Here is a 24979-nt window from a genome sequence, read left to right as displayed (position 1 = left end):
GCTGCAGAATTAGCCCAGGAAAGTCAGTAAACAAACAGCAATAACAAACAGCAACAATAACAAACTCTGAGGATAGGGGAAGGGGGAAATCTGAATATCCAAATTTTCACATCAAATAATTTAAAATATCCAATTTTTGACAAAAATTTATGATACACAGAAATAGCAATGTATTGAAGAGGGGAGGGGAAAGTGAAATGGTCAATGAACATTATTCCTGAGGAAGCCTACATGTTGGATTTACTAGGCAAAAACTTTAGGTCAACTAATATAAATATGTTCAAAGAAGTAAAGGAAACTATGTCTACAGAATAAAAGGGAATTAAAGGCATGACAATCATGCCTCACCAAAGAGATTATTAATATAGAGAAAGAACCAAATAGAAATTCTGGATTTGGAAAGTATAATAACTTGAGTCAGAAATTCAAATCTGCAGTTCAACAGTTGATTTGCACTGACAGTAGAAAGAACCATTAAACTTTACGTTAGGTAACCTAGATAATAAACCAGCTGAGGAAAAATTTTTAAAAAGAATGAAGAAAAAGAACAAAGGTTTAGAGACCTGTGGAATATGACCAAGTGTAGCAACATTTGCACAATAGGAGTCTCAGAAGGAAAGGAGAGAGACAAAGGGACTAAAGGAATATCTGAAAAAATAGTGGCTAAAAACTTCCTAAATTTGATGAAAACCATTGATCTATGCACCTAAGAAGCTCAACAAATCCCAAGCAGCATAAATACAAAAAAATCCCACACAGATAGACACAAACTGCTGAAAACATACAACAAAGAAAAATTTGACACAAGATAAAAGCTACTGATCACCTTGCATAGAGGAGCATCAATACAATTAATGGCTGACATTTCACCTAAAATGATGGACAAGAGGGTAGTAGAATGTCATATTCAAAGTGCTGAAATAAAAATACAAGAATTCTATATCCAGCAAAACTATCCTACAAAAAAATGAAGGCTGAAAACAGACATCCCCAGATAAACAATAAATGAGAATGCACTGCTAATAGATCTGATTTAGACTGAACTATTGATTCTAAACAGTGAAATGAATAATCAAGGAGAAATAAAGAGATTAGAAATGGTAAATATGTGAAGTGATATAAAAGATAATATAGATACATTATTTTCATTTCTCTTAACTGTTTTAAAAAGACATAAAATTGTATGAAGCAATAATTATAATACTACATTGTTGGATTTATTACACATACACATGTAATACACATGACAATAATAGCAAACAGGAGCAGGGAGAACATGGAACTATATTAAAGCAAAGATTATATTTTATTAGAATTAAGTTAGTATTAATTTGAAATAGCAAATTAAAATGTATATTCTAATCCCTAGAGTAATGACTAAGAAAAAATGGGGAAAAAGTAAAAATATTGACAGAGAAATTAAAATGATATGCTGAAAATGTTTACTTAACACAAAAGAAGTAGGCAAAGAGGAAGAGAGAAACAAAAGACAGGAGACTTACATAAAACAAATAAAAAATGGCAAAGATAAATACAACTAAACATCCCAATCAAAGCAAAATCCAGTTATACACTACCCAGAAGTAACTCACATTAGATTCAAAGATACAAATAGGGTGAAAGGAAAATATATCATGCAAACAGTAATCATAAAAGATCAGAAGTGGCTATATTAACATCAGATAAAATAGAATTTAAGACAAAAATAGTACAAGAGATAGAGACATTTCATAATGAGAAAGAGGTCACTGTATCAGTATGCTATAACAATGATAAATATATACTCACATTTAACATCAGAGCATCAAAATACATGAATCAAAACTTGACAAAATGAAAGGGGGTTATAGATCATTTAACAATAATAATTGGAGATATCTATACATATACAACAGCTGGGCAGAAAATCATCAAGCATATAGAAGATTTGGAAAACATAATCGGCCAACTCAACCTAGAACATTCAACCCAATGACTGTAAATACACAGTTTTCAAGTGCACATGGACAGTTCTTAAGGATAGATCAAATGCCAATCATAAAACATGTTTCAATACATTTAGAAGGACAGAAATCATCAAAGTATGTTCCCCAACCATAACGGAATTAAAATATAAGTCAACAAAAATAAAAAATTATAGGTCAACAAGAAATAAATTGGGGAAATACCAAAATATTTGGAAATTAAACAATGTATGTCTAAGTAACCCATGGATCAAGAATAAATCAGGAAAGGGCTGGCCAGGCACCTATAGGTAGCAACTAAAGTCCCAAAGACCTGGAGAGGTATCTCAGCTGTGGGGGGTTGCCACTGAGAATTCTGGGATCTAATCCCCAAGTTGGGCCCCCCAGCAGAGAGCACCAAAACTGAGGAGAGTACTCACATAATATCTGTGAAAAGCAGTGGGGTGCTGTCTGCCAGGGAGTAATAGCTAAAAATTCGGGCTCCCTCTTAAAGGGCCAATGCACTAAACTCCCTGTGGAGCTACCCACCTTGTGCTCCGGCAGGGAGGGTGAAGTGGACTGGAGCTGTGAGAGCAGAAGCCAGGACTGGGGACTTGAGGGATAGAACTCAAAAGGCAAAACCCCACGTTTCCAGGGCTCAGTCATTCCCTCACGTAGCGGAGGACATCTTTCCCACAGAGACATCTGCCTCGCCAGGGAGAGAAGACATTTGACACACCCTATTGGAAAACACCTTACCCTGAGGCCACTTAAGAGCCTCCAGGCAGAAGCAACTGCCCCACCTTGTTGAAAACAACTCTCCCCACACCAGAGGATGATTGCCTGGGGGCAATCAAGTCAGAATCCAACCAGTCTATAGGCAGAGGTGGTCTCTGGAGGCTTTGACTCGATGTCTGATCTAATTAGTCAGAAACAGCCTTTAACACTGTCCTGCACTAGAGATTGAGATGTGTAGAGCAAGCATGTCAAATTGGCAGCCGGTGAGGCATGCAGCCCACTGGCCGTGAGTTTGACATGCTTGGAAAGGATCTACCTAATATGTAGTCACAAACCCAAACAGAAAGCCAAAATGAGGAGATAAAGAAACAACCCCCAAATGAAAGAACTAGAGAATTCTCCAAAAGAAGAGATAAATGAAGCAGAGATAAGAAATTTATCTGAAACAAAGGTCAGAGTAATGATGGTAAACATGCTCAACAGCATGAAAAAAGATAACTATGAAAAAACGAACAGTCTGAGATAAAGAATGACATAACACAAATAAAGAACACATTGGAAGGAATACACAGCAGATTAGGAGAAGCTGAGGATTGAATCAGTGAATTAAAAGACAGAGTTGAAAATATCACTCAGAGAATCAAAAAGAAAAAAACAATTAAGAAACAGGAGGGCATCTAAAGGGAGCTGTGGGACAATGTGAAATGTAACAATATTAAAATAGTAGGTGTGCCAGAAGAGGCAGAAAGGGAGAAAGGCATAGAGAAAGTGTTTGAAGAAATAATGGCAGAAAAATTCCCTAACCTGGTAAAGGAAAAGTCACAATCTATCCCACTTAAAAGTTCAGATCTCTAATCCATCAAGCTGTTATGATCATCTCCCTGGAATTGCTAAGTAACTTTCATTTCTACTTTACTGTTTTAATTGTTTAAACAAAAATAAAGATGTTTTTGATTAAAATCTATAATAATAAAAGCGTAATATGATAATTAGACCAACGTCCTTCTGGATAAAGCTGGGGCTGTGAGGGAAGCCCGGGTCCCAGGTGCCTGCTGGCAGCCGGAGGGAAGCCCAGGTCCCGAGTGCCAGAGGGAAGCCGGTGCCAGCAGCTGGGGGAAGGAAGGCCTACACTTGCATGAATTTTGTGCAGCAGGCCTCTAGTCTATAATAATAAAAGCATAATATGCTAATTAGACCAGACAGCTGAAAAACCTTCTGGACGTCCTTCCGGATGACCTTCTGGACGAAGCCAGGCTGCTAGAGCCAAGGCAGCCGCTGCAGCTGTGAGGGCCGAGTCCCTTGCACAAATTATGTGCATTGGGCCTCTAGTAATAATAACAATAATAAATCAAATGGAAAGTGACCAAATATTTGAAACTGAATGAAAATAAAACACAAGTCAATATTTACGACATGTAGCTAAAGCAATGCTTGGAGAGGAATTTATAACTTTGAACACCTATACCAAAAATGAATAAAGGTCTCAAAATCAATAACCTAGGCTTCCACAATTAAGAAATTATAAAAAGAAGAGTAAACTAAGTCCACAGCAAAAAGAATTAAATAATAAAGATCAGAGCAAAATGACATTTTTCAAAGAAATAGCAAAAATTATCTAATTTGTATGAAACCACAAAAGATCCCAAATAGCCAAAGCAATCCTAAGAAAAAAAGAACAAAGCCGGAGGTATTCCACTCCCTGACCTCAACTTATATTACAAAGCTACAATAATCAAAACACTATAGTATTGGCACAAAAACAGACACCCAGACCAATAGAACAGAACTGAAAGTCCATAAATAAATTTGCATGTATATGGACAACTAATTTTCAACAAACGAGCCAAAAACATACAATAGAGAAAAGAAAGCCTCTCCAATAAGTGGTGATGAGAAAGATTGGAAAGCCACATCAAGACTGCTATATGATATCATACACAAAAATTACCTCAAAAATGACTAAAGACATTAATATAAGACCTGAGTCAATAAAATACATTGACAAAAACATGGGTATTAAACTTATGGACTTTGGTCTCAGAGGATTGAACTTGATCCCAGAGGCAAGGGAAATAAAAGTAAAAATAAGTGAATGGGAGTATATCAAACTAAAAAGGTCTGCACAGCAGAAGAAACAACAAAACAAAAAGGCAGATCCACTTCTCTTTTGGAAAATAAATATCTTAGACCTTCATTCTTATCTCCCTGTTGGAATGCACATCTTTGAGAAATATCCCGCGAGACTATTTACCTATATAGCATCGTGAGCTGTGGGTGGTTATCAAGTCTCTGGGTCACCCAGGAGCAGCTGTGACAGGTCGCCCCACAGCTCCGTGTCCTTCAAAACCCTGGAGACGAGGGAAACCAACTTTGTGGTTGGATGGGGTGAGGACACTGTCTTTTCCTATTTATTGTTGTTTAGACATAACCGTATTTGTGAAATGTTTCTCACCTTCCCACTGGCTGTCTCGATACTGTTTGTTTAAAATATATAGAGAATGGACTCATCTAAAAGGCTTACCTTGCTAACCTCCTGTTCCCTACAAAGAGAAATGTCACAAGAATGTGTAAAAATAAAAACCTAAGAAAAAAACAAAAAGGCAACCAACTAAATGGGACAAGGGATTTAAAAACATTTCCTCCTATAAGGGGTTTTATTAAAAAAATACATAAAGAACTAAAAAACAAAAACCCAACAATCTTATTTTTAAAATGGGCAGAGGACCTGAACAGACACTTTTCCCAAAAAGGCATACAAATGGCTAACATATTTGAAAAGATGCTCAACTTTACTAGCTATAGGGAAATTAAAACCACAATAAAATACCACTTCACACCTGTTAGAATGGCCATATCAATAAGGCAAGAAATAAAAAGTGTTGGAGAAGATGAGGAGAAAAAAGAACCCTCATACACTGCTATTGGGAATGTAAATTAGGTCAGCCTCTATGTAAAAAAGTATGGCAGTTCCTCAAAAAATTAAGAATAGAGATACAATATGATCCAGCAATCCCTCTTCTGGGTATCTACCTGAAAATTTTGAAAACATTTCTTCGTAAAGATATATGCACCCATATGTTCATTGCAGCACTATACACGGTAGCCAAGACATGGAAAGAACTTAAATGTTTTTTTAACGTGTTGAGAAGTGTTCCTTCCCCGTTTTCCTTCTTTTTTTTTTTTTTAATATGTTTTTATTGATTTGAGAGAGAGAGGAAGGAAGAGGGAAAGAGAAAAACATCGATGAGAGAGAAAAATTGATCAGCTGTCTCCTGCACGCCCCACACTGGGGAACGAGCCACAATCCAGGGATGTGCTCTGACCGGAATCAACATCTTGGGGCATGGGCGGATGCTCAACTACTGAGCCACCCCAGCTGGGCAGCCTAAGTGTGATTGACACTTTGTGGCCCATGCGCAGAAGTCGGTTTTCGGCTCTCAAAAGAAATTTCAATCGTTGTACTGTTGATATTTGGCTCTGTTGACTAATGAGTTTGCTGACCACTGAACTAGACCAACCAAGAAAACACACAAATTACTAACCTTAAAGGAATTTAAATGATTATAAGGCATGTAATAAACTATATGCCAACAAATTAAATAATTTAGATGAAATGGACAAGTCCCCAGAAATACCAAACTACCAAAACTGATTCACGAAGAAATACAAAATCTAAATAGACCTATGAGTTAGTTATTTAAAATCTTCCTTCAAAGAAAAGCACAGGTTCCAATGACTTTATTGGTTAATTCGATCAAATATGTAAATAAATAATACCAATCCTTCACAAACTCTTTTAGAAAATAAATGAGGTGGGCACACTACTTCCCAACTAATGTTGTGATGCCAGTGTTACAACAAAAACAAATTTTCATGTAACTGCAGATCAATATCCCTCCTGACACAGATACAAAACTCTTCACAAAATATCAACAAACTGAATCCAGCAATATGTAAAAAGAATTATGTACCATAATTAAGTGGTATTTATCCCTGGAATGCAAAATTGGTTTAACAAAAAAAGTCAATTCATGTTAGAGCAGCGAGGATGGGAGGGGAAAAGAAGGAGAGGAAGAAATTAATTAAAGATATCCAGTTTGGAAAGGAAGAACTCTTTCTTCACAAATGACATGAGTCTGTATATAGAAAATCCCAAGAAACACACATACACAGAAGTAAATGACCATACGAAGATTACAGGATACAAAACCAACATGCAAGACTCAATTGTATTTATATTTATTGGCAACAATAAATCCAAAACAAAATTAATACAATTCTATTCATTATAGCATCAGAACGAATAAAATACTCAGAAATAAATTTAATAAAAATAATTCAGGACTTTTACAGTGAAAACTACAAAACCCTGCTGTAAAGTCTAAATAAATGGAGAAACCGTCTCTGTTCATGAACTGAAACACTATGATCAAATGGACCTACACACAGAACATTCCATTCTTAAGTGCACACAGAATTTTCCAGGTTAAATCACGTTAGGCCACACAATACAAGTCTTAATACATTTAAGATTTAAATCATACCAAGTATCTTTTTCAACCACAATGGAATGAAACTAGAAATCAATTAACAGAAAGAAAACTAGAAAGTTTACAAATATGTGGAAATTAAACAACAGCACATTGTTGAACCAATGGGTCAAAGAAGAAATCAAAAAGGAAATTAGAAAAGACCACAAGACAAACAAAAACATGATATACCAAAAGTTATGGGCTCTGATAAAGGCAATACAGTACTAAGACAGAAGTTTATAATAAAAAATATAATTTTTTGAAATGCCATCTATGATAACATACATACAAAACCAAAAAGAATTGTCAGAGAAATTTTGAGAATTAACAAGTGAGTTTAACAAGTGAGGGGTAAAGATAATTTTATCCAAAACTGATCAGCTGGCTATCAAGAAAAGAAGTTGGATTCCTATGAACCTCAAAACAACTGCACTCAACCAAATATGTAAGGCAAGCATGTCAAACTCACAGGCCACATGCAGCCCACAACAAATATTTTTGCGGCCCAGCCAATATAATAGTATGTAAGAAACGTTTTAATAAAAATTTCGTAACTTAATTTTTACAATATCCTGTTATACATAAATAGAGGCCCAATGCATGAAGATTCGTGCAAGAATAGACCTTCCTTCCCCTGGCTGCCAGCACTGCCTTCACTCTGGCCCAGAGCCGCCTTCCACCTCTCACCTTGTTGTGTCAATTTGCATATTCCCTCCTTATTGGCTGTGGGCACTGCCATCTTTGTCATGGAGTTACGGTCAATTTGCATATTCTGTCTTTATTAAATAGGATTATTAATAACAAACTACAACATTTGCTAATGACTGATTACTATAATCGTGTTGCATTCATTTCCCTTACTCGCCTTAAACACAGGCGTGCCATTCCTCACAACTAATACTAGCAGCGAATATTTTAGCGGTTGATTGCCATGTCATTAGTCTTGTACTAACTTGTTTGGTGTGTGCAACAGGAAATATTTCGCTTTTGGAGAACAAGAAAAATAGGTTCATTTGCGTTAAGCTTATGAATTTGTGCAGTTATTCAGTGTCTGGTAAGTTAATGTTCAAGAAAAAATATTAATTTTTATTAAAATGTTCTATTATTTTATGTTAACGATGACTCATTTATTTCAGCCCTTTGTATTCAGCATGTCTCTATCAAAATAAACCTACATTTCTAGGAAAATTGAAGCTTTTGTGTGTGTGGTTTTTTTGCGGCCCACATAAACTTAAACCTTGTTTATTTGGCCCGTGTTAGCCTTTGAGTTTGACATGCTTGGTATAAGGCAATCAATTCTGGTCAGCCACAAAGCTTGGACTTAGCTCCTCCCCATCATGCCAGCAGAGGGACTGGTAATCCCTACCCATGGGAGCTCACATGAAGATTCCTGCTACTGGCATGCTATGTAATACAACCAAAAGGTTTGGATCCCAGGTCCTATAAGCAAAATCTTGAAAGGTATGTTATTCTCCAAACAGTACCTCTCCATTTCACTGGCACAGCAATTCAAGAGGATGTCTTGTATGAGGAGCTGGGTCATCCATGACTTCTTAGTGCCCCTGTAGTATGCTGGCAGTGTGTGCTTACCAATATGCTTGAAGGCATTGGGGTTCTCACTGTACCAGATCACCAAGGGTTTCCCTTTGCAGCCTGCAACACTACCCCGAGCAGACTGTTAACCTGTCCTTAAAAGCCTTGAAACCTGGCAATGACTTGGTCTCCTATGGATGAAAGTCCTTTCAGGCATCCGTTTCCAGAACAGAGAGTTCTCATCAATATTGAATATTTGCTCTGGAAAGTCCTTTTTCTCCACAACCAGCTTATCTAGAATTTCCAAAAATTCTTCTCCATGGCCCTGCTTCTTTCTTGCTCCCTCCTCTCCTCTCCACTCAAGCATACCCACCTTTCCCATTACATAAGGAAGCTTCCCCGACTGTATTCTTAATCGTTTAAACCAGCAGTCGCTAACAGGTGATCTGCGGACCACTGGTGGTCCATGAGGTCCGAAAGGTTGTTAACCGCTGGTTTAAACCACCCAGAGCTAGTGGTAAATTCAATGCGACAGTCATGTCCAGCCTTTTCAACATAACAAATTTTTTTTTTTTGCTTTGGCCATGATTATCATGGTGCTAAGAGTACACTTCTATGTCTAACTTTTAATCCAGGTCATTAGAAGTTTCTCCATGTCTGACATTTTTTGTTATTCTAATTGCCTTCAAGAAAGCAAGTAATTTAACAGCATCTGTCACTGATCTTGTTTTTTTTTGTTGTTTTTTTGTTAATTCTCACCCAAGGATACTTTTCCATTGATTTTTACAGAGAGTGGAAGAGGGAAAGACAGATAAACATCAATGTGAGACACATCAATTGGTTGCCTTCCACACGTACCCTGACCAGGGCCGGGGATCAAGCCTGCAACCAAGGTATGTGATTTTGACAGGAACTGAACCCATGACCCTTCAGTCTGCATGCCAACACTCTATCCACTGAGTCAAACCAACCAGGACACTGTTCTTGTTCTTCTTATAGTGGAACTAGAGGCCCGATGCACAAAATTCATGCATAGGTAGGGTCCCTAGGCCTGGCTGGCAATCAAGGCCTATCTGTGGGGAGACTGGCATGGTGATTGGGGGGCCCCCACTGGCACCCGCATTAGCCAGCCTGGTGCTGGCCATTTGCTGGCTCCTCCCCTGCTGCCACCACTCACCTCCCTCTTTGGGGCAACTGGTGGGGCGATTGGGGGGCCCCCGTTGACAAGGCCTGCAGGCTGGGGGCAGCTCCTGCATTGAGCATCTGCCCCTGGTGGTCAGTGTACATCATAGCAACCACCGTTGTTCTGCTGTTTGGTCAATTTGCATATTAGGCTTTTATTATATAGGACTAGAGGCTTGAAATTCATGCATGGGTGGGGTCCCTAGGCCTGGCAGGCAATCAGGGCCAGGCTGATTGGGACCAAAGGCCCCGGTGGGGTCGGGAGAGGAGGTGACTGTCGCTGGGTCAGGCAAGGAAGGAACAGACGCCAGACTCTGACACTGCCCTCGGCGCTCCGCCACCCCCCGGTTCCCCGCCTCCCTACCCCACCCCCACTCCCCCCCGCTCCTTCCCTTGGTGCCATGCTGCCACCAGGGGCCTGCTAGCCAGGGGAGGGATGTGGGGAGGACCCGGGGGAGGTTTCAATCCCCACTTTGGAACGTGCAGGAAGCAGGCAATCAATGATTCTCTATCATCATTGATGTTTCTATCTCTATTTCCCTCTGAAATCAACCAAATATATATTTTTAAAATGAAGGTTTTTAGAGGAAGGTAGGGCAAGGGAGCTATTGACAGGGGGCATTTGAGATCTTGCTCACATTTCAGATAGGATAACATAAGGTGGTCTTCAGGGAGTGACAGGTGAGGAGTGGCAGTGGGTGGAGCAGGGCACTGCGGGCTGAGGAACGGGCTGTAACGACTGGGAATGTCTGTGACAGTGACACTGAGCATGTGTTGGGGCCATCGCTGGGATCATTCATCCCCAAGAGGTTTTGATTCCAGGCGGGAGGAGAAACATGGAGATCAGTGGGCCTTTCTTAACCTAGAAGGTGAGGCAGGTGGCAGAAGTGGGCTTCCCTACAAATGTAAACACACAGTGTAACTGCACATGGATGTCAGTCAGTGGCCAAATCAATGCACAGCTAGCCCTAGTGGCCGTGTCTTGCCACTCTCTGGCTGTGCTGCAGCACTATTGGCCAGGGAGGCCGAAGCCACGCCCCCAAACGCACATAGTATACAAAGGGGCAGCCAGAAGCTGGAAGTCAGAGCTCAGGCGCCCTGGCAACCATGTGTCCGCCATGGAGCTGGATGGGGAGCAGCTGTTGGTGCGACCGGCTTTGGAGTCGGAGGGGCTGCTCTTCCTGTACATCACAGGTGAGTCACTGCAAGCCTGCAGCATACCGGCCAGGCTGGGCAGGGCCTGGGGAGGTCTTTCCCTCCTGGAGCCGTTCTACCCAGGGTGGTGGCATTAGGCCACTTTTCTTTTTCTTCAGTTTATTTATTTTTTTATTGGAAAGCAAGCTCTGGGCTTGCAGTTCCTGGGATCCCTGGGTCATAGTGTATGCCTCCAGGCCTCACTGCCTCCCTTCCCCCTCCTCCTGCATTGAGCATCTGGCCCCTGGTGGTCAATGCACATCGTAGCGACTGGTCAAACAGTCATTCTGGTCATTCCGCCTTAATGGTTGCTGGGCTTTTATTATATAGATGAGACATGCCTGACCGATGAGCAATAACCATCATGATTTTCCACCTTCACTGACTTTCCACCTTCACAGTCCTTAATCACTTTCAATTTCATTTCTAGATCAACCACTCAACATAACTTCTTACTGGCAACAATAGTAGTGGATTCTGTATGCTTAGCGGCCATGATGAACAAAATAACATCAAATTAAATCAAGCACAAGAGAAAATAATGCAATCAAGAGACCCAGTAAAAATGAGCTGCTACTGCATAACATACTGTTTTACTGCAAACTTATTTCCTTATAAGTAGAAAGAGTGCCTCCAAAACTAACAAAAAAAGTATAGTAAATACATTAACCAGTAACATAGTTGTTTAATATCATTGTCAAATATTAGGTGCTGTACATAATTATATGTGCTATACTTTTACATGACTGGCAATGTAGTAGGTTTGTTTATATCAGCATCACCACAAACATGCAAGTAATGTGTTGTGCTATCACATTATGACAGCTATGACATCACTAGGCAATAGGAATTTTTCAGCTTTATAATAATCCATCATATCTGGTCCATCATTGACCAAAACAGCATGTGGTGCATGACTACGGACACTGTGAATGACATGAGGTAAAGACTCCAGAATGCATTGATGTTTCTCTACCAGGCAGTCAACCTGGCGAGGATCAAACTTCAAACTTTCTCCTCCATGGTGAGCGGCAACTGAATTCTCTATTCAGTTCTTTCAGCTCAGAGCTACTATTGTTTGCCAGGTTTCCTAGAGTCTTCCCCTATATGTGCAGTTCATGGGCCAACCAAGGATTTTTGTAGTTTAATACTGATTTTGAGGCTCACCCATTTTGGCTCCCTCCTTTCCAGGATTTCCACCCTAAGTTTTCATCCCTCTTCCAATCTCAAACTGTGTTCTGATCCCTCTGTCCAGGAAATACTACACCTTCCTGTGATCCCACCTGAGAATGGAGAACTGCCCTTAGGAGACTACCCAGAAATACCCCATCTCACTCAGCATAGCTTCAGCTGTTCAGGTATCAACTTCCCTCCAGTTTTTTGCCTCTTTTTCACGAATCACCAAAACTTCTAAATAGTTGTGGGTTTTCTTGTTTTTTTTGTGTGTTTTTTTTTTGTGTGTTTTTTTTTGGGGGGGAGGCGGGGAAATGATAATAGTTTTATACTGATTATACCATAATCATTATTTGCAAGAGGGCTAATATGACCAAGCTGCTCCACCACTGCAGGAAGCTCAACTGAATATTTTTGGATATTCCATTTTATCTTCTCTGTTAACATTTACATTATATCTTTTAGGTGTTTTTAGTGGGTACTCAAGAGATCACAGTATTTATCCTAATATTACCACAGTGAACAATATAAGAACCTTACATATGTAATTCTATTTTTCTCCTTCCTGCCCTTTAAGAAATTTAAATAAATAAATAATGAAATGCAATACGTCAATAGTCTCTTTTATAAAAATAAAAGGGATAAAAAAGATTCTTAATGTTACTTCCAGTTTCCACATTTAAGGATTTTTTTTTTCAAACTTTGGAAGGATTTTTTGTTTAGGGTCAATTTGTTATTATACTATTAACAATCATAATCTATCAAATACATATACCAGAGCATATATTAAATTTTTTTAAAATTTGTGTTACTTGGAATTCCATGATTTTTTTTAAATTCAGAAAATATGAAATCTGTAAAGTCAGCAATGCCCAAAAAATATTCATTAAGGAAATAAATTCTGAGGCATATTTACTAGCAAAGGAAAAATTACTTAAGTTTAGATGAAGACACTTACCCCTCTTCATTTTCTTTTAGTAAGCGACTGGCAATTCGGATCAGCATGCAGTAAGCAAATTGTGATTTGAGACCGGATTTTGTAAATTTATTTAACATCTTAGAAACAGCAAGGCGATCATTCTTTTTAAGGTGATACAGGACTCCCAGTGCATGGTACTAAAGAACAAGAAAAAGAATGTAACATACAGAAAACTGAGTAGGAAGAAGACAAAATTACATGAAAGTGGAATCATATGGAACTAGATTTTTATAAAAAGATTCTCAAGGCCAAAAGTATACAGATAGAATAGCTTTTTTTCACATTGAATCAAACACAGCCAAGACTGAAAGGATAATTTATCCCCAGAAGGTGTAAATTTAGATTGGACAAGTATTAAGAAGGTAACATACAATCTGAAGGTACATCTGGCAGGTCAGCCTTGCCCCACTCATCCTCAGTACAAAGGTCTCAGGTCCATGGCTTTACCAGTGTGGCAGGCCTTTGAGGAGCTTTACCGGTAAATCACCTGTGACCATGTCAGAAGTTAAGGGATCCATCTCCTGAAGAAGGCTTAAGGAATGCACGGATATTATCATGGCACTTTGTGTAAAAACACAATGGTGCAATTAGGAGAGTGAGATATTTCCCATGAGAAAAATAACTACTGTGTCTCCTCATAACTGAATATGCTAACATGAGAAGTTATAAACACAGAAAGGGGATAAATAAGTACCCTCTCAAACACAAATGGGGTACTTTACATAAAATTGCCAGTTAAGGATTTAATCTTGTTCCTTTTAATTAGGAGCAGCCTAATGAATATCAAAAGGAGATCTTTCCAACAAAATGGTACTAAAGTTTCATAATGTAAAAATTACTCTTTACTGTTGTTATAATGTTTACTATAATCAAGGCCTGAAAAGCCTGGAATTGAACATCCTTCTTCACAATTTATTTTTCAAATAAAGAATTGAAATGCACTGTGAAGGACCTTTGAAATGAGCCTCTCAAACTACCACTGAATATTAAGAAGTTTTCTCTAACCTTTGTACAGCTTCAATTGAACACTAGCAGGGCTTATGGTAGTAATCATAATTAGTGGAATATCTACTTGAGAATATGCACTCACAGGCTGCTTAATATTAGCCTTTAGCTAATACTCATTTTTTTGGAAATCAATAAATTGCCCCTACAATGTAGGGTTAAAGAGAGCTGATCTTGAGACAGAAGCTAAAATGATTCAATATCCATACCTGGACCATAATATTATCACTTGTAGCAGCTTCCTGGGCTTCATTGACCCAGCGCTTAACTACATCATAGCTTATCTTCATCAGGTGCTAAGGGCAGAAAAAAATGAGAATAGATAATGCATAGTCACTGCAAGTTTAGAAGCATGAGTTCCTTTTCCAAAAGACATTTAAAAAAAAAAAAAAAAGAAAGAAAGAAACAACTTTGTAGCTTAATAAGTCTATTTCTAATAAAACCAAAAGTACTTTCTCCAAGATCCCCTAGAAAGGTGAGTAACCTATATGTCTGTAGGCCAAGAGAGATGAATAAAAGAAAGTAAGGAGAGGGGAGGGACAGGAAGGGATGGATAATACTTAAATAATGTTAACAATATAAGTTTTACTTTGAGGAAACTCACCTAGAAGAAAAAAATCAGAGAACCACTATATCCTCTTGGTCAATTATATTCCAGAACCAGATACTCCTGTGATTCAGATGATTGAATCCATTTACACATTAGTAATCAATGTTAATTAAATGCAATGTGATAGATTGTAAGTAATAAGTTTTGTTTTGATAAAAAAGAGAGAAAAAAGGCTAATTCCTGGGAGAAAATTTAGAAGTGGGACAGGAGTCTTTGGATTGAAGGACACTGTGGGCAACAAGGAAAGCAGAGAACCAAGAGGCAAGGGGAAAAGTGCAGGTCGTAACAGAAGATTTTAAAAGAGATTGAGAGCCCTGGCTGGGTAGCTCAGGGGGATAGAGCATCATCTTCTAGGCCAAGGCTGCAGGTTCAAATTAATTTCTCTCTCTCTTTCTTCCCCTCCCTCCCACCCTCCCTCCCTATCTAAAATAAATAAATAATTTAAAAAAAAAATAAGAGATCAACCCTGTCTTTCCCTCACCCATACCTCCCATCTTAAGTATGTATAAAATATAACTTTCTGATTACCAAAACCTTACAAAACCATGAAAATTTCATGTTTTTAACTTAATTGCTCAATGCTCCCCTGGCAGATAAAACATTCTTGGATAAAGTAAGAGAGATATACACATATTTTTTAAATGTTTCATTTGTGAGAGAATCACTATGCTTTTGCAACTAGAAACTGTACCATGCATAAGAACTAGGCAGCCACTGTCTTGTTCACTTACTAAGGAAGATACCAATGCTGAACTGGATACACTGGGGACTCTATCCACAATGGCCTGCTTCATGTATCTTTCAATGGCCTGCAGCAATGTTCCCTAATAAAATTCAGAGAGAAAAGTTGTTGAAGCAAAACATTTTCACGCTATTATTACCACTTCAAAATAATTTATGAAAACCAGTCATATATTAGTTTCTGTGTAAATATTTAGACTGCATTAAAAAGGATTAGCATATAATATAGCAATCATAGCCCATCCAGCAGAACCCAGACAACGGAGTGGGAACTTCAAGGAGGGACATTTATATGTAAGGAAGACAAATAACTATTCAACAATGAAATAAACTGTCTTGAAGTGAAGAGCTCCAGTTTGAAGAAATACATAAGCAGGGTTCAACCTACCGAGGTTGTTGTAAAGGAAACTCCTAGATGAGGACGAAAGGTGCTTTTGAAGTCCTGAATATTCCTCTATGGGAAGGGGATCTATTTTATATGGATCCCAGAGAGTCTTATAAGTATAATCTCTGATTATTTTATATACATAATTAAATGTTTGATATACTACTATAGTGAGCTCTCAATACAAAATCCTCTGAAAATAAAGTTCTTTTTAATGTAAATGGAAGAAAGCTTAGCACTGGAAAGGTGCTGGCCCATGAAGATACGTAAACAGACTAAAAGTTTTTAGCTAGAGAGTCCTATTACTAGCACTGGTATCGTCAAGTCTTATGTCACCAACTTAATACTAAAAACAAAAATAACCGCAATAAAATAGCTGAGTATTGTTTTATTAAAATATTAAAGCATTTCTATTATTCCTTCTAGAATCCAGATTTACCATTTGATCCTGCTCAAGTTTTAAAACTTGAGAGGATTACAAACATGTACCCATGCATTAGTATACCTGAAATATTATTCAATTTACTTATTAATGCTCAGCCTGCCCTCCATTTTAACCTTTCCTACTCACAGTTCCAAGAAATGGACAGCCTAACACACTATATACCCTCATCTCTCCAGATTAACAGACTGAGTCAGGTAAAACACCTGACTCAGATACAGGTGTATACAAGTTACTGGGCAGGCTAATGACTAACCAGGTTCTCTCCCTTAACTATTTGAATGACAAGGCTTGAGCCTGGTAAATGATGGCTCATAACAGTACGTATCTAAGAAATCTTGCCGCTGAATTCCTTTCTTGCGCTGGCATCTGGTTCTAAGTTTTACCTCAAATTCTGAGTGCTCTATATTCTGTAAGAACACTTCTTTTTAAAGCTAAATTCAAATGGTGTTTTGTTTCCTGTAAGCAATATGCCCTGGCTATAACAAAAGTCTATGGGGGCAAATAGAGAAAGAAATAGACTAATCTAAATAAACAAGAGGAAAAAACAATCGGAAAGAAAAGCCTTCCTGGTGGTCCCGTTTCTCTCACACAGACATATCTCGGAGATTCTGCAGGTTCCAGGCCACGCAATAATGCAAATATCACAATAGAGCAAGTCACATGAATTGTTTTGGTTTCCCAGAGTATATAAAAGTCATGTTTACACTATACTGTAGTCATTAAGTGTGTAAGAATAGCATTATGCCTAAATAAAAATGCAGTATCTGTGAAGCGCAATAAAACGAGGTGAGGTGTGCCTGTACTGAAGATTCACAGTCAGACTAGGGAATCCTACTCACTTCACGTGGCCTCCTGCAGATAAACCGAGACACGCCCCACCCCCGACCCCCTCCTGACACCTCAGCAAAACAAGGAGAACTTACGTCAGTGATTCTGCAGAGAGCCCTGATGGCCGGGCCTCGGTACACATCTTCCTTTCCTGTCATGTCCTTGGTGAGACTGAGAAAAATCAAATTAGTTACTGTGAGATCAATTAGAGTCAAGTCTTCCCTCTTGTGGAGTCCAGCCTTAGCTAATACCACTTATCCCCATAATTATCTCAACACAGCTATTGATTCAAAAAAAATTATTGTCTTCTTTGATTAAACATTAAAATTATTGGGTAGAAGACTGTTCTAAATCTTAAGAATTCAGCAGTGAGCAAAACAAAGTCTTTGCCTTCATGGAGCTTATATTCTAGCAGTAACAGAGAGATAATAACCACATAAATCGTATTTTAGATACTGACAATTGGCATAAAAAAAAATAAAGATGCTCAGCCGGCGTGGCTCAGTGGTTAAGCAATGACTTATGAACCAGGAGGTCACAGTTTGATTCCCGGTCAGGGCATATGCCCAGATTGCAGGCACGATCCCCAGTGTGGGGCGTGCAGTAGGCAGCCGATCAATGATTCTCTCTCATCATTGGTACTGATGTTTCTGTCTCTCCCTCTCCCTTCCTCTCTGAAATCAATAAAAATATTTTTTTAAATAAAAAATAAAGATGAGCTCTCGGGCTGACATCTTGGCGAGGCAGCAGCGCATCCCTGCTCTCCGAGTCCCACGATGCCGCCCAAGGACGACAAGAAGAAGAAAGATGCTGGGAAGTCAGCCAGGAAAGACAAAGACCCCATGAACAAGTCGGGGGGCAAGGCCAAAAAGAAGTGGTCCAAAGGCAAAGTTCGGGACAAGCTCAATAACCTGGTCTTGTTTGACAAAGCCACATATCACAAGCTCTGTAAGGAAGTTCCCAACTACCAGCTTACAACCCCAGCGGTGGTCTCCGAGAGGCTGAAGATTCGCGGCTCCTTGGCCAGGGCAGCCCTTCGGGAGCTCCTTAGTAAAGGACTTATTAAACTAGTCGCAAAGCACAGAGCTCACGTGATTTACACCAGAAACACCAAAGGTGGGGATGCCCCAGCTGCTGGAGAAGATTCATGAACAACAGATCTCACCGGCTGTCCATTTTGAAAAATAAACCTTTATTAATAAATAAATAAGAGATAGTATTCAGAGCCCTGGGCTGAAATCTCCCCAAATCCTAAAAACCCACCATATCAGACAGAACTCTTTAAAAGAAAATGACTGGCCCTGACATGGCAGAGGTGACACTGACACAGTGGGTAGCTCAGCTGGTTAGAGCATCGTCCTGCTACATGAAGGCTGCAGGTTTAATACCTGGTCAGGGCACATACAGGAATTGACCAAGGAACGTATAAACAAGTGGAACGACAAATCGATGTTTCTTTTATTTCTCTCTCTCAAATCAATCAATTAAAAAAAATAATTAAAGCAACTGACTGAAATGGTGAGGTCACTCTCTCCGCCATGGCTTTCTAAAATAACAATTTTCAATGACTTTACAGTTTTCTGCCTCATTTCAAAAACAGGCCAGAGTAGTGTGGCCTGAGCTACTAAATTCCATGCCTACACTTTAAAGAGGTGTTTGGCCTTTCTGTTATTCACCCTATGGCCCTTCCTTCTCTCATCCTCGTGCACTGACACTACCCCCAATATGACTACCCATCTCCCTTGCTCAGCTCCCCTCATGTAATCAAAATGGCCACACCTCCAACATACTCCATTAGGACACCAAGAATAGAAAGTTGTGAATAACTGTTAGTCCTTCAATTTCATTCTTTTTTCAATTATTAAAGTATTTCCTTTATGTAACAGGTACACTTTCAAAATATTCATAAAGGTAAAAAAATATCAAGTCTAAATCTCCCCTCATGCACCCTATCCTATATAGTACCACAGTCTTAAAAATATATGGAAAACCACAGAGACTTATTAAAATGCATGCTAATGGGTCCCCACTCTTCTGGTACCTTCCTTTTTTACTTAATAACATAACTTGAAAATCTTTCTGATTGGCAGATTTTTAAAAAAATTTTAGGTATCTATATATTTTTAAATAACCAAATGTATCTATTGGTGACAGTACCATAGCCTGGCCTGCATCCTGGAAGAGAATTCCCAACCTAACAGGGTCCTGTCTGCAGCCTGCCACCTCAGTGAGTATTCAGTAGCCCCGTGGTCGGCAAACTGCGGCTCGCGAGCCATGGTTTGCCGCTCTGTTGACTAATGAGTTTGCCGACCACTGACCTAGACTCTCGAGTCTAATAATTACAAGCTGTTGTTGTTCCTTGTGATTAAGCCCCTATCCCAGTGGTCAGCAAACTCATTAGTCAACAGAGCGGCAAACCGCGGCGCGCAAGCCGCATGTGGCTCGCGAGCCGCAGTTTGCCGACCACTGCAGTAGGCTATCCCATCATGAGGTGTCTGCTCCTAGAACAGTGATGGGCAACCTTTTGAGCTTGGTGTGTCAAACTTCGCCAAAAAAACTGAGCATAACTCGGGTAGTGTGTCACTTTGAGTTAAAAAACATTATTCCGCAAATGTTTCATCCTCAGGAGCAGCAAATGTTTCATCCTCGGCATGCGGCCGCGTGTTGACACGTGTGTCATAGGTTCGCCATCACTGTCCTAGAAGCAGAACATGGTAAAACTATTGGATCTCCTAGTCTTGAGCCACTGTCATGCCACTTTTGCCATGAAATGCATGGCAATGTCGTATAGAACACCATGGCAATAAATTAAGAATAACTGTGTACCACAACTTTGACTGCTGAAAGCCCCTTATTCATCCTATATTTTACAGTGGTTTTCCCCATGTAAATTTTTAAAAATTATATAATCAAATTTATCAGTCTTTTCTTTCATTGTCCCTGGAATTTTTAGTCAAAATTAACAAAGCTTTTCCCTACACCATCATTAAAGAGGAATACACTCATGTTTTCTTCTAGTACTTGTCTGGTTTTACTTTTTAATTTATATTTCCTATCCATTTAGAGCTTATTCATGTGTATGATGTAAAATATGGATCTGATTTTAACTTTTCCAAGTGGCTACTCAGTTGTCCCAGCATCATGTACTGAAAAATACAAGTTTACCCCAGTGAGTAGAGAGAGAGAGGCCACCTTTGTCATATACTAAATTTCCATGTATATTTGGGACTAATTCTGTACTTTCCATTTGTATCAGAGAATTCTGGAAAATGCATGGCAGAGGTGAAACATTACAAAGTCATCAGACATTTTATTCCATTGGTGTATTTGTCTATTCATGTGTCAGTACCACCACACTGTTTTAACTTTACAGGCCTTAATATTTACAGACTGGGAGAATTAATCCTCCCTCATGGTTTTCCTTTTCCAGTTATCTCCTACCTGTTTGCTTTTCCACATGAACTTTAGTATCAAATTTTCTAACTCCATAATAAAGCCTATTTTTTTTTTACTGGGATTACAATAAATTTATAAATTAATTTAGGGAGGATTAAAATCTTTATAATGTTGACCTATTCAAAAACAGCAGGTATCTTTACATTTGTTCAAGTATGCTTTGAATCTTTCAGGGCTTAAAATTTTTTTACTTCATATAATTTTTGTGCATTTATTGTCAAAATTATTCCTAAGTATTTAATCTTATGTGTTGTTGTAGTGGGGTTCTGTGTGTTGTTTGTTTACATGAAGGCTACTGATTTTTGTATGTTAATTTTATGTCCTATGGGAATATATCAATGTCATTGAAATACCTGAAAAGAGGAGAAAAGGGATTTGTGCCAAAAATAAATTTTTTGAAGAAATAATGTTTGAAAACTTCCAAATTTGGAGAAAGACATAACTTTCTGGTTTCAAGCAGCTTAGTGAATCATATACAAAACAAACGCAAAGAATTCCACACTCAAGTATCTAACAAAACTGCTGAAACCAAAAATAAAGGAAAACTCTTGAAAGCAGTAGGAAAAAATGACACATTACAGATAGGGGAACTTATCTGAAAATACTGTAGATTTTTCATCAGAAAACACAGATGTCAGAAGACAATGAATGGGACACCATCTTTTAAATGCTGAAACAGAAGAAACTGACAACCCAGAATTCCATAGCTACTAAAAATATTTTTTAGGAGTAAAAGTGAATAAAGACTTCCTCAGATGAAGGTAAACGAAGAGTATACGTCACAATTATTAAATGAAATAATTCTAAGAAAATATTAAATTAAGTGTTCCAGGCTGAAGGGAAATGATACTAGAATGATCCCTAGAGCGATCAATACAATTTTACAGGAGTGAAAGAAAACAAAAAAACCTGTCAACCCAGAATGCTGTGCCCAGCAAAAGAGCTTTTAAAAACAGGAGGCTGTCCTAGCTGGTTTGACTCAGTGGATCGAGTGTTGACCTGCGGAATGAAGGGTCCCAGGTTCGATCCTGGTCAAGGGCACACACCTGGGTTGCAGGCTCGATCCCCAGTGAGGGGCGTGCAGGAGGCAGCCAATCAATGATTCTCTCTCCTCATTGATGTTTCTATCTCTCTCCTTCATTTCTCTCTGAAATCAATAAAAAAAAATGTTTAAAAAACAAAAAGCAAACAGGAGGCTTATTTTACTTATTCCTCTTTGTTCTCAGTTGGGATTATTTCACTGAATTATCTTCAAACTCATTGACCCTTTCCTCTGACAAAGCCATTCTGTTATTGAGGCCAGTCAATGACTTTTATTTCACATATTGTGCTTTTGAGAAGGCTAAAAAGGGCTAATTCCAATGTAACCCTGATATTTGGGGGATAGCAAGTGGAATCCATGCCAGCAAGCTCAGTGTCTATTCTTGATAACCTATAATTAAGTCACTACCTCTTTCCCAGAAGCTGGTCTTGCAGAACCTGTTGCAGAGGCCATAAAACTGTGAACAGTGCACTGCCCTGGAGGGAGGGTTTTAACGCTGGCGCCAGGCCAGACCCCCCAAAACCTGGGGCCTTCTTGCAAGGCCCGCGAAAAGGACCGGAAGCATTATCCATATTTGTGGGACAAAGACCACAGGGAGATATAAAGGAAAGCCCCCTGCATGTTTCTTCACTCAGATTTGGAAGGCTATTTCCCCGAGTCCACCGGCATATTAAACAGTGTCCCTCCTTTCCTTTAAAGCATCGCTTGGTTTTTCTTTGGTCTTCTGCAACACTTTGTCATTTCTAAGATTTTCATTTAGTTCTTTTTATATATAGCTCTCTGCTAAGAATTACTTTCTATTCATTTTAAGAGTGTTCACCTTTATGGAGCATGGCTGCACTAGCTGCTTTAAAGTTTTTACCCCCAAATCTAGGTAATTTGGGGGTTGGCATCTATTGATTACCTTTTCTCTTGAGAATTGGTCAGTCTTTCCAGGTTGACTAATATTGGATTATAGCTGGACATTTTTCATATTGTCAGGAGACTGGGTCCTGTTAAAAGTCTCTGAGGAATGTTGCCTTTTGTTTCAGCAAGCATTCCACCCAGTTAGCTTCAGATCTCAAGTTCTGCCTGGCCTTTTGTGCATGTCACTGCTCCCATACTCTGTCTCTCAAGGACTCCTTTTCCCAGTTCTTCTAGTCAGGAATATGGGATTCTCTCAGTTTTAGCTCCCTGTACATCTGCACAAATCTGTGCAAGTAGGTCCTCAAGACATAGAAGTAGAAGACCAAAAAAAAAAAATTTTTTTTTTAAATGTGGATTTTCCCCCAATCTTCACACAAAGGTTCCCTTTCCTCAGGGACAGATTTCATCTCGGTTTTTAGGTGTCTGCAATACTACTCAGAGCACAGTAAAGTTGTTTCACAATTGGGGCTGGCCTCAGGGCAGGACCCGAAAGTAAACAGAGAAAAACTAAAACAAACAAGGATTCTCCCCCATGCTCTTCGGCTTATAGAGGCCTTTCTTCAACCTGGTGCTCAGGCCACAGAGATGGGCTTCTCTCTGTCTTTGTTGACCCTGTCAATATACAGTTCCCCTGTTTAGCCTGCCCTTGGGTCAAACCCAGAGTATGAAGAGGAAAAATAACCATGAAACTCACTGTCACCATCTTGGTTATTCATTAATTACTGTTTTTTCTCCCCAAATTCACCTGCTATTACTGTATTCCCTTTCCAGGGGCCTTCGGTACCTGCTTTTTGTACTTTTATCCAGACGACTTGTTGTAATCACGGGAGAGTTAGCCTGCAGTGTCCTTACTCGATCTCAGCTAGAATTAGAAGTCCCCCAGCTTTCCCTTTTATTCATAGTTACTCATTTTATTAGGCTTTGGAGAAGGAAGTTTTAAGACTTGGCATAATATTCATCATCATTTCTCAAAAATCTTCCACAATTTCATTTTAAAAGAGAATAGGTATTAATCCAAATAAATCAGGGCAGTCTCCTTGTCAACTGGGCATGAGAGGGAAGGGAAGCGGCATACAGAAAGGTTCTCAACACCCATAAAACCCACCGTGATGATTAATTTTATGTCTTAACTGGACTGGGCTAAGGGAAGCCCAGAAAGCTGGCGACCATTCAAGTAGAAAAGCTGTTTCAGGCTGGAATATCTCTTTCCAAGTAAGCGGATGAGCTTAGCTTCTTATTCCCTCAGGAACCTCAGACTATTGTCCTTCCCCTACCCAAATCCTCACAGTATCCCAACAACTGACTTCAAAACTGCCTGCCAGACAACAGTTTCTACAATCAATATATTTCCTCCTAAATCATGGTTTATGAACTGTTCATTTATTTTCTGAGACCAGGGATGTAACCTATCACACACTGATACCCAAGCCCCAGCCACTGCTACTCCCTAATGTGAGTGACAGATCCTTCCTCAGAACTCAATTCCAGATTCTAAGCAATCTTCAGGTGCATCTTTCCTGGGCTGTCTCATCAGGGGTAAAGTGTGATGACCAGACTGTCAATATAGATGACCATCCTTACCTAACCAAATCTCATGTTTTTGTTTGTTTTTAAATGAGTTATACTTTATACATAATAAAAATGCACAGCTTAAGTGCTCAGTTAGATGTCTTTTAGCAATGGTGATCACTCATGTAACCTCCACTCAAAATAAAACACTGAGCAATTCCATCATCTCAGAAAATTCTCTCATGCCTACTTCCAGTCAATTCTCCCCAACCCACCAGACTTCTGGTTTCTATCACCACAGCTGGGTTTTGGCTGGTCTTAGAATTACATAAATAGAATCACCTGTTTTCTTTTGTTCCAACATAATGTTTAGAAATTTATTCGTGTTGTTGCCCGAATAAGCAATTTGTTCCTTTTTATTGCCGAGGAGTAGTCCACTATATTAATATACCACAATTTGTTTACCCATTAACCTTTTGATGAACTTTTGGGGTGTTTCCAGTTTAAGGCAACCACAAATAAAGATGCTAAATAATCAGCTTCTAGTCTTTTCTGTGACCATATATTTTTATTTTTATTGTGTAAAACCTAGCAATGGGATTACTGGTCACAGAGCAGGTATATGTTTAACTTTAAGAAATGGGTAAAGTTTTTCTAAGACAATTGTACCATTTTACTGTGGACAAAAAAGGGGGTTCTATGGAAATTAACCTCACAGGGTGATCTGATCGTAAATTCCTAATTGGGCAGGTCATGGTGAATAGTCATGCCCCAGGCA

At 39.0% G+C, this 24979-nt stretch overlaps 2 protein-coding genes across 2 annotated transcripts in view; one reads left to right on the top strand and one right to left on the bottom strand.

The window, feature by feature from the left end:
- Positions 1-24979, bottom strand: part of COPG2 (COPI coat complex subunit gamma 2) — a 184763-nt gene that overhangs the window by 119526 nt on the left and 40258 nt on the right. The window contains exons 6-9 of the mRNA XM_054726471.1: positions 17384-17459; positions 15621-15713; positions 14489-14575; positions 13254-13411 (exon numbers count right to left, since the gene is read on the bottom strand). Coding sequence (XP_054582446.1) covers positions 13254-13411; positions 14489-14575; positions 15621-15713; positions 17384-17459 — 414 coding nt within the window. The remainder of the gene's footprint in view (positions 1-13253; positions 13412-14488; positions 14576-15620; positions 15714-17383; positions 17460-24979) is intronic.
- On the top strand, positions 18018-18439 carry LOC103294130 (40S ribosomal protein S25-like). Its single transcript, XM_054726473.1, has one exon. It carries the CDS (start codon positions 18065-18067, stop codon positions 18437-18439), a length of 375 nt encoding a protein of 124 aa, XP_054582448.1. The 5' UTR covers positions 18018-18064.

Source organism: Eptesicus fuscus, chromosome 14 (assembly GCF_027574615.1).
Source record: "Eptesicus fuscus isolate TK198812 chromosome 14, DD_ASM_mEF_20220401, whole genome shotgun sequence".
In the NCBI taxonomy this organism is placed as follows: domain Eukaryota; kingdom Metazoa; phylum Chordata; class Mammalia; order Chiroptera; family Vespertilionidae; genus Eptesicus; species Eptesicus fuscus.
This window is presented reverse-complemented; position numbering and strand designations above follow the sequence as displayed.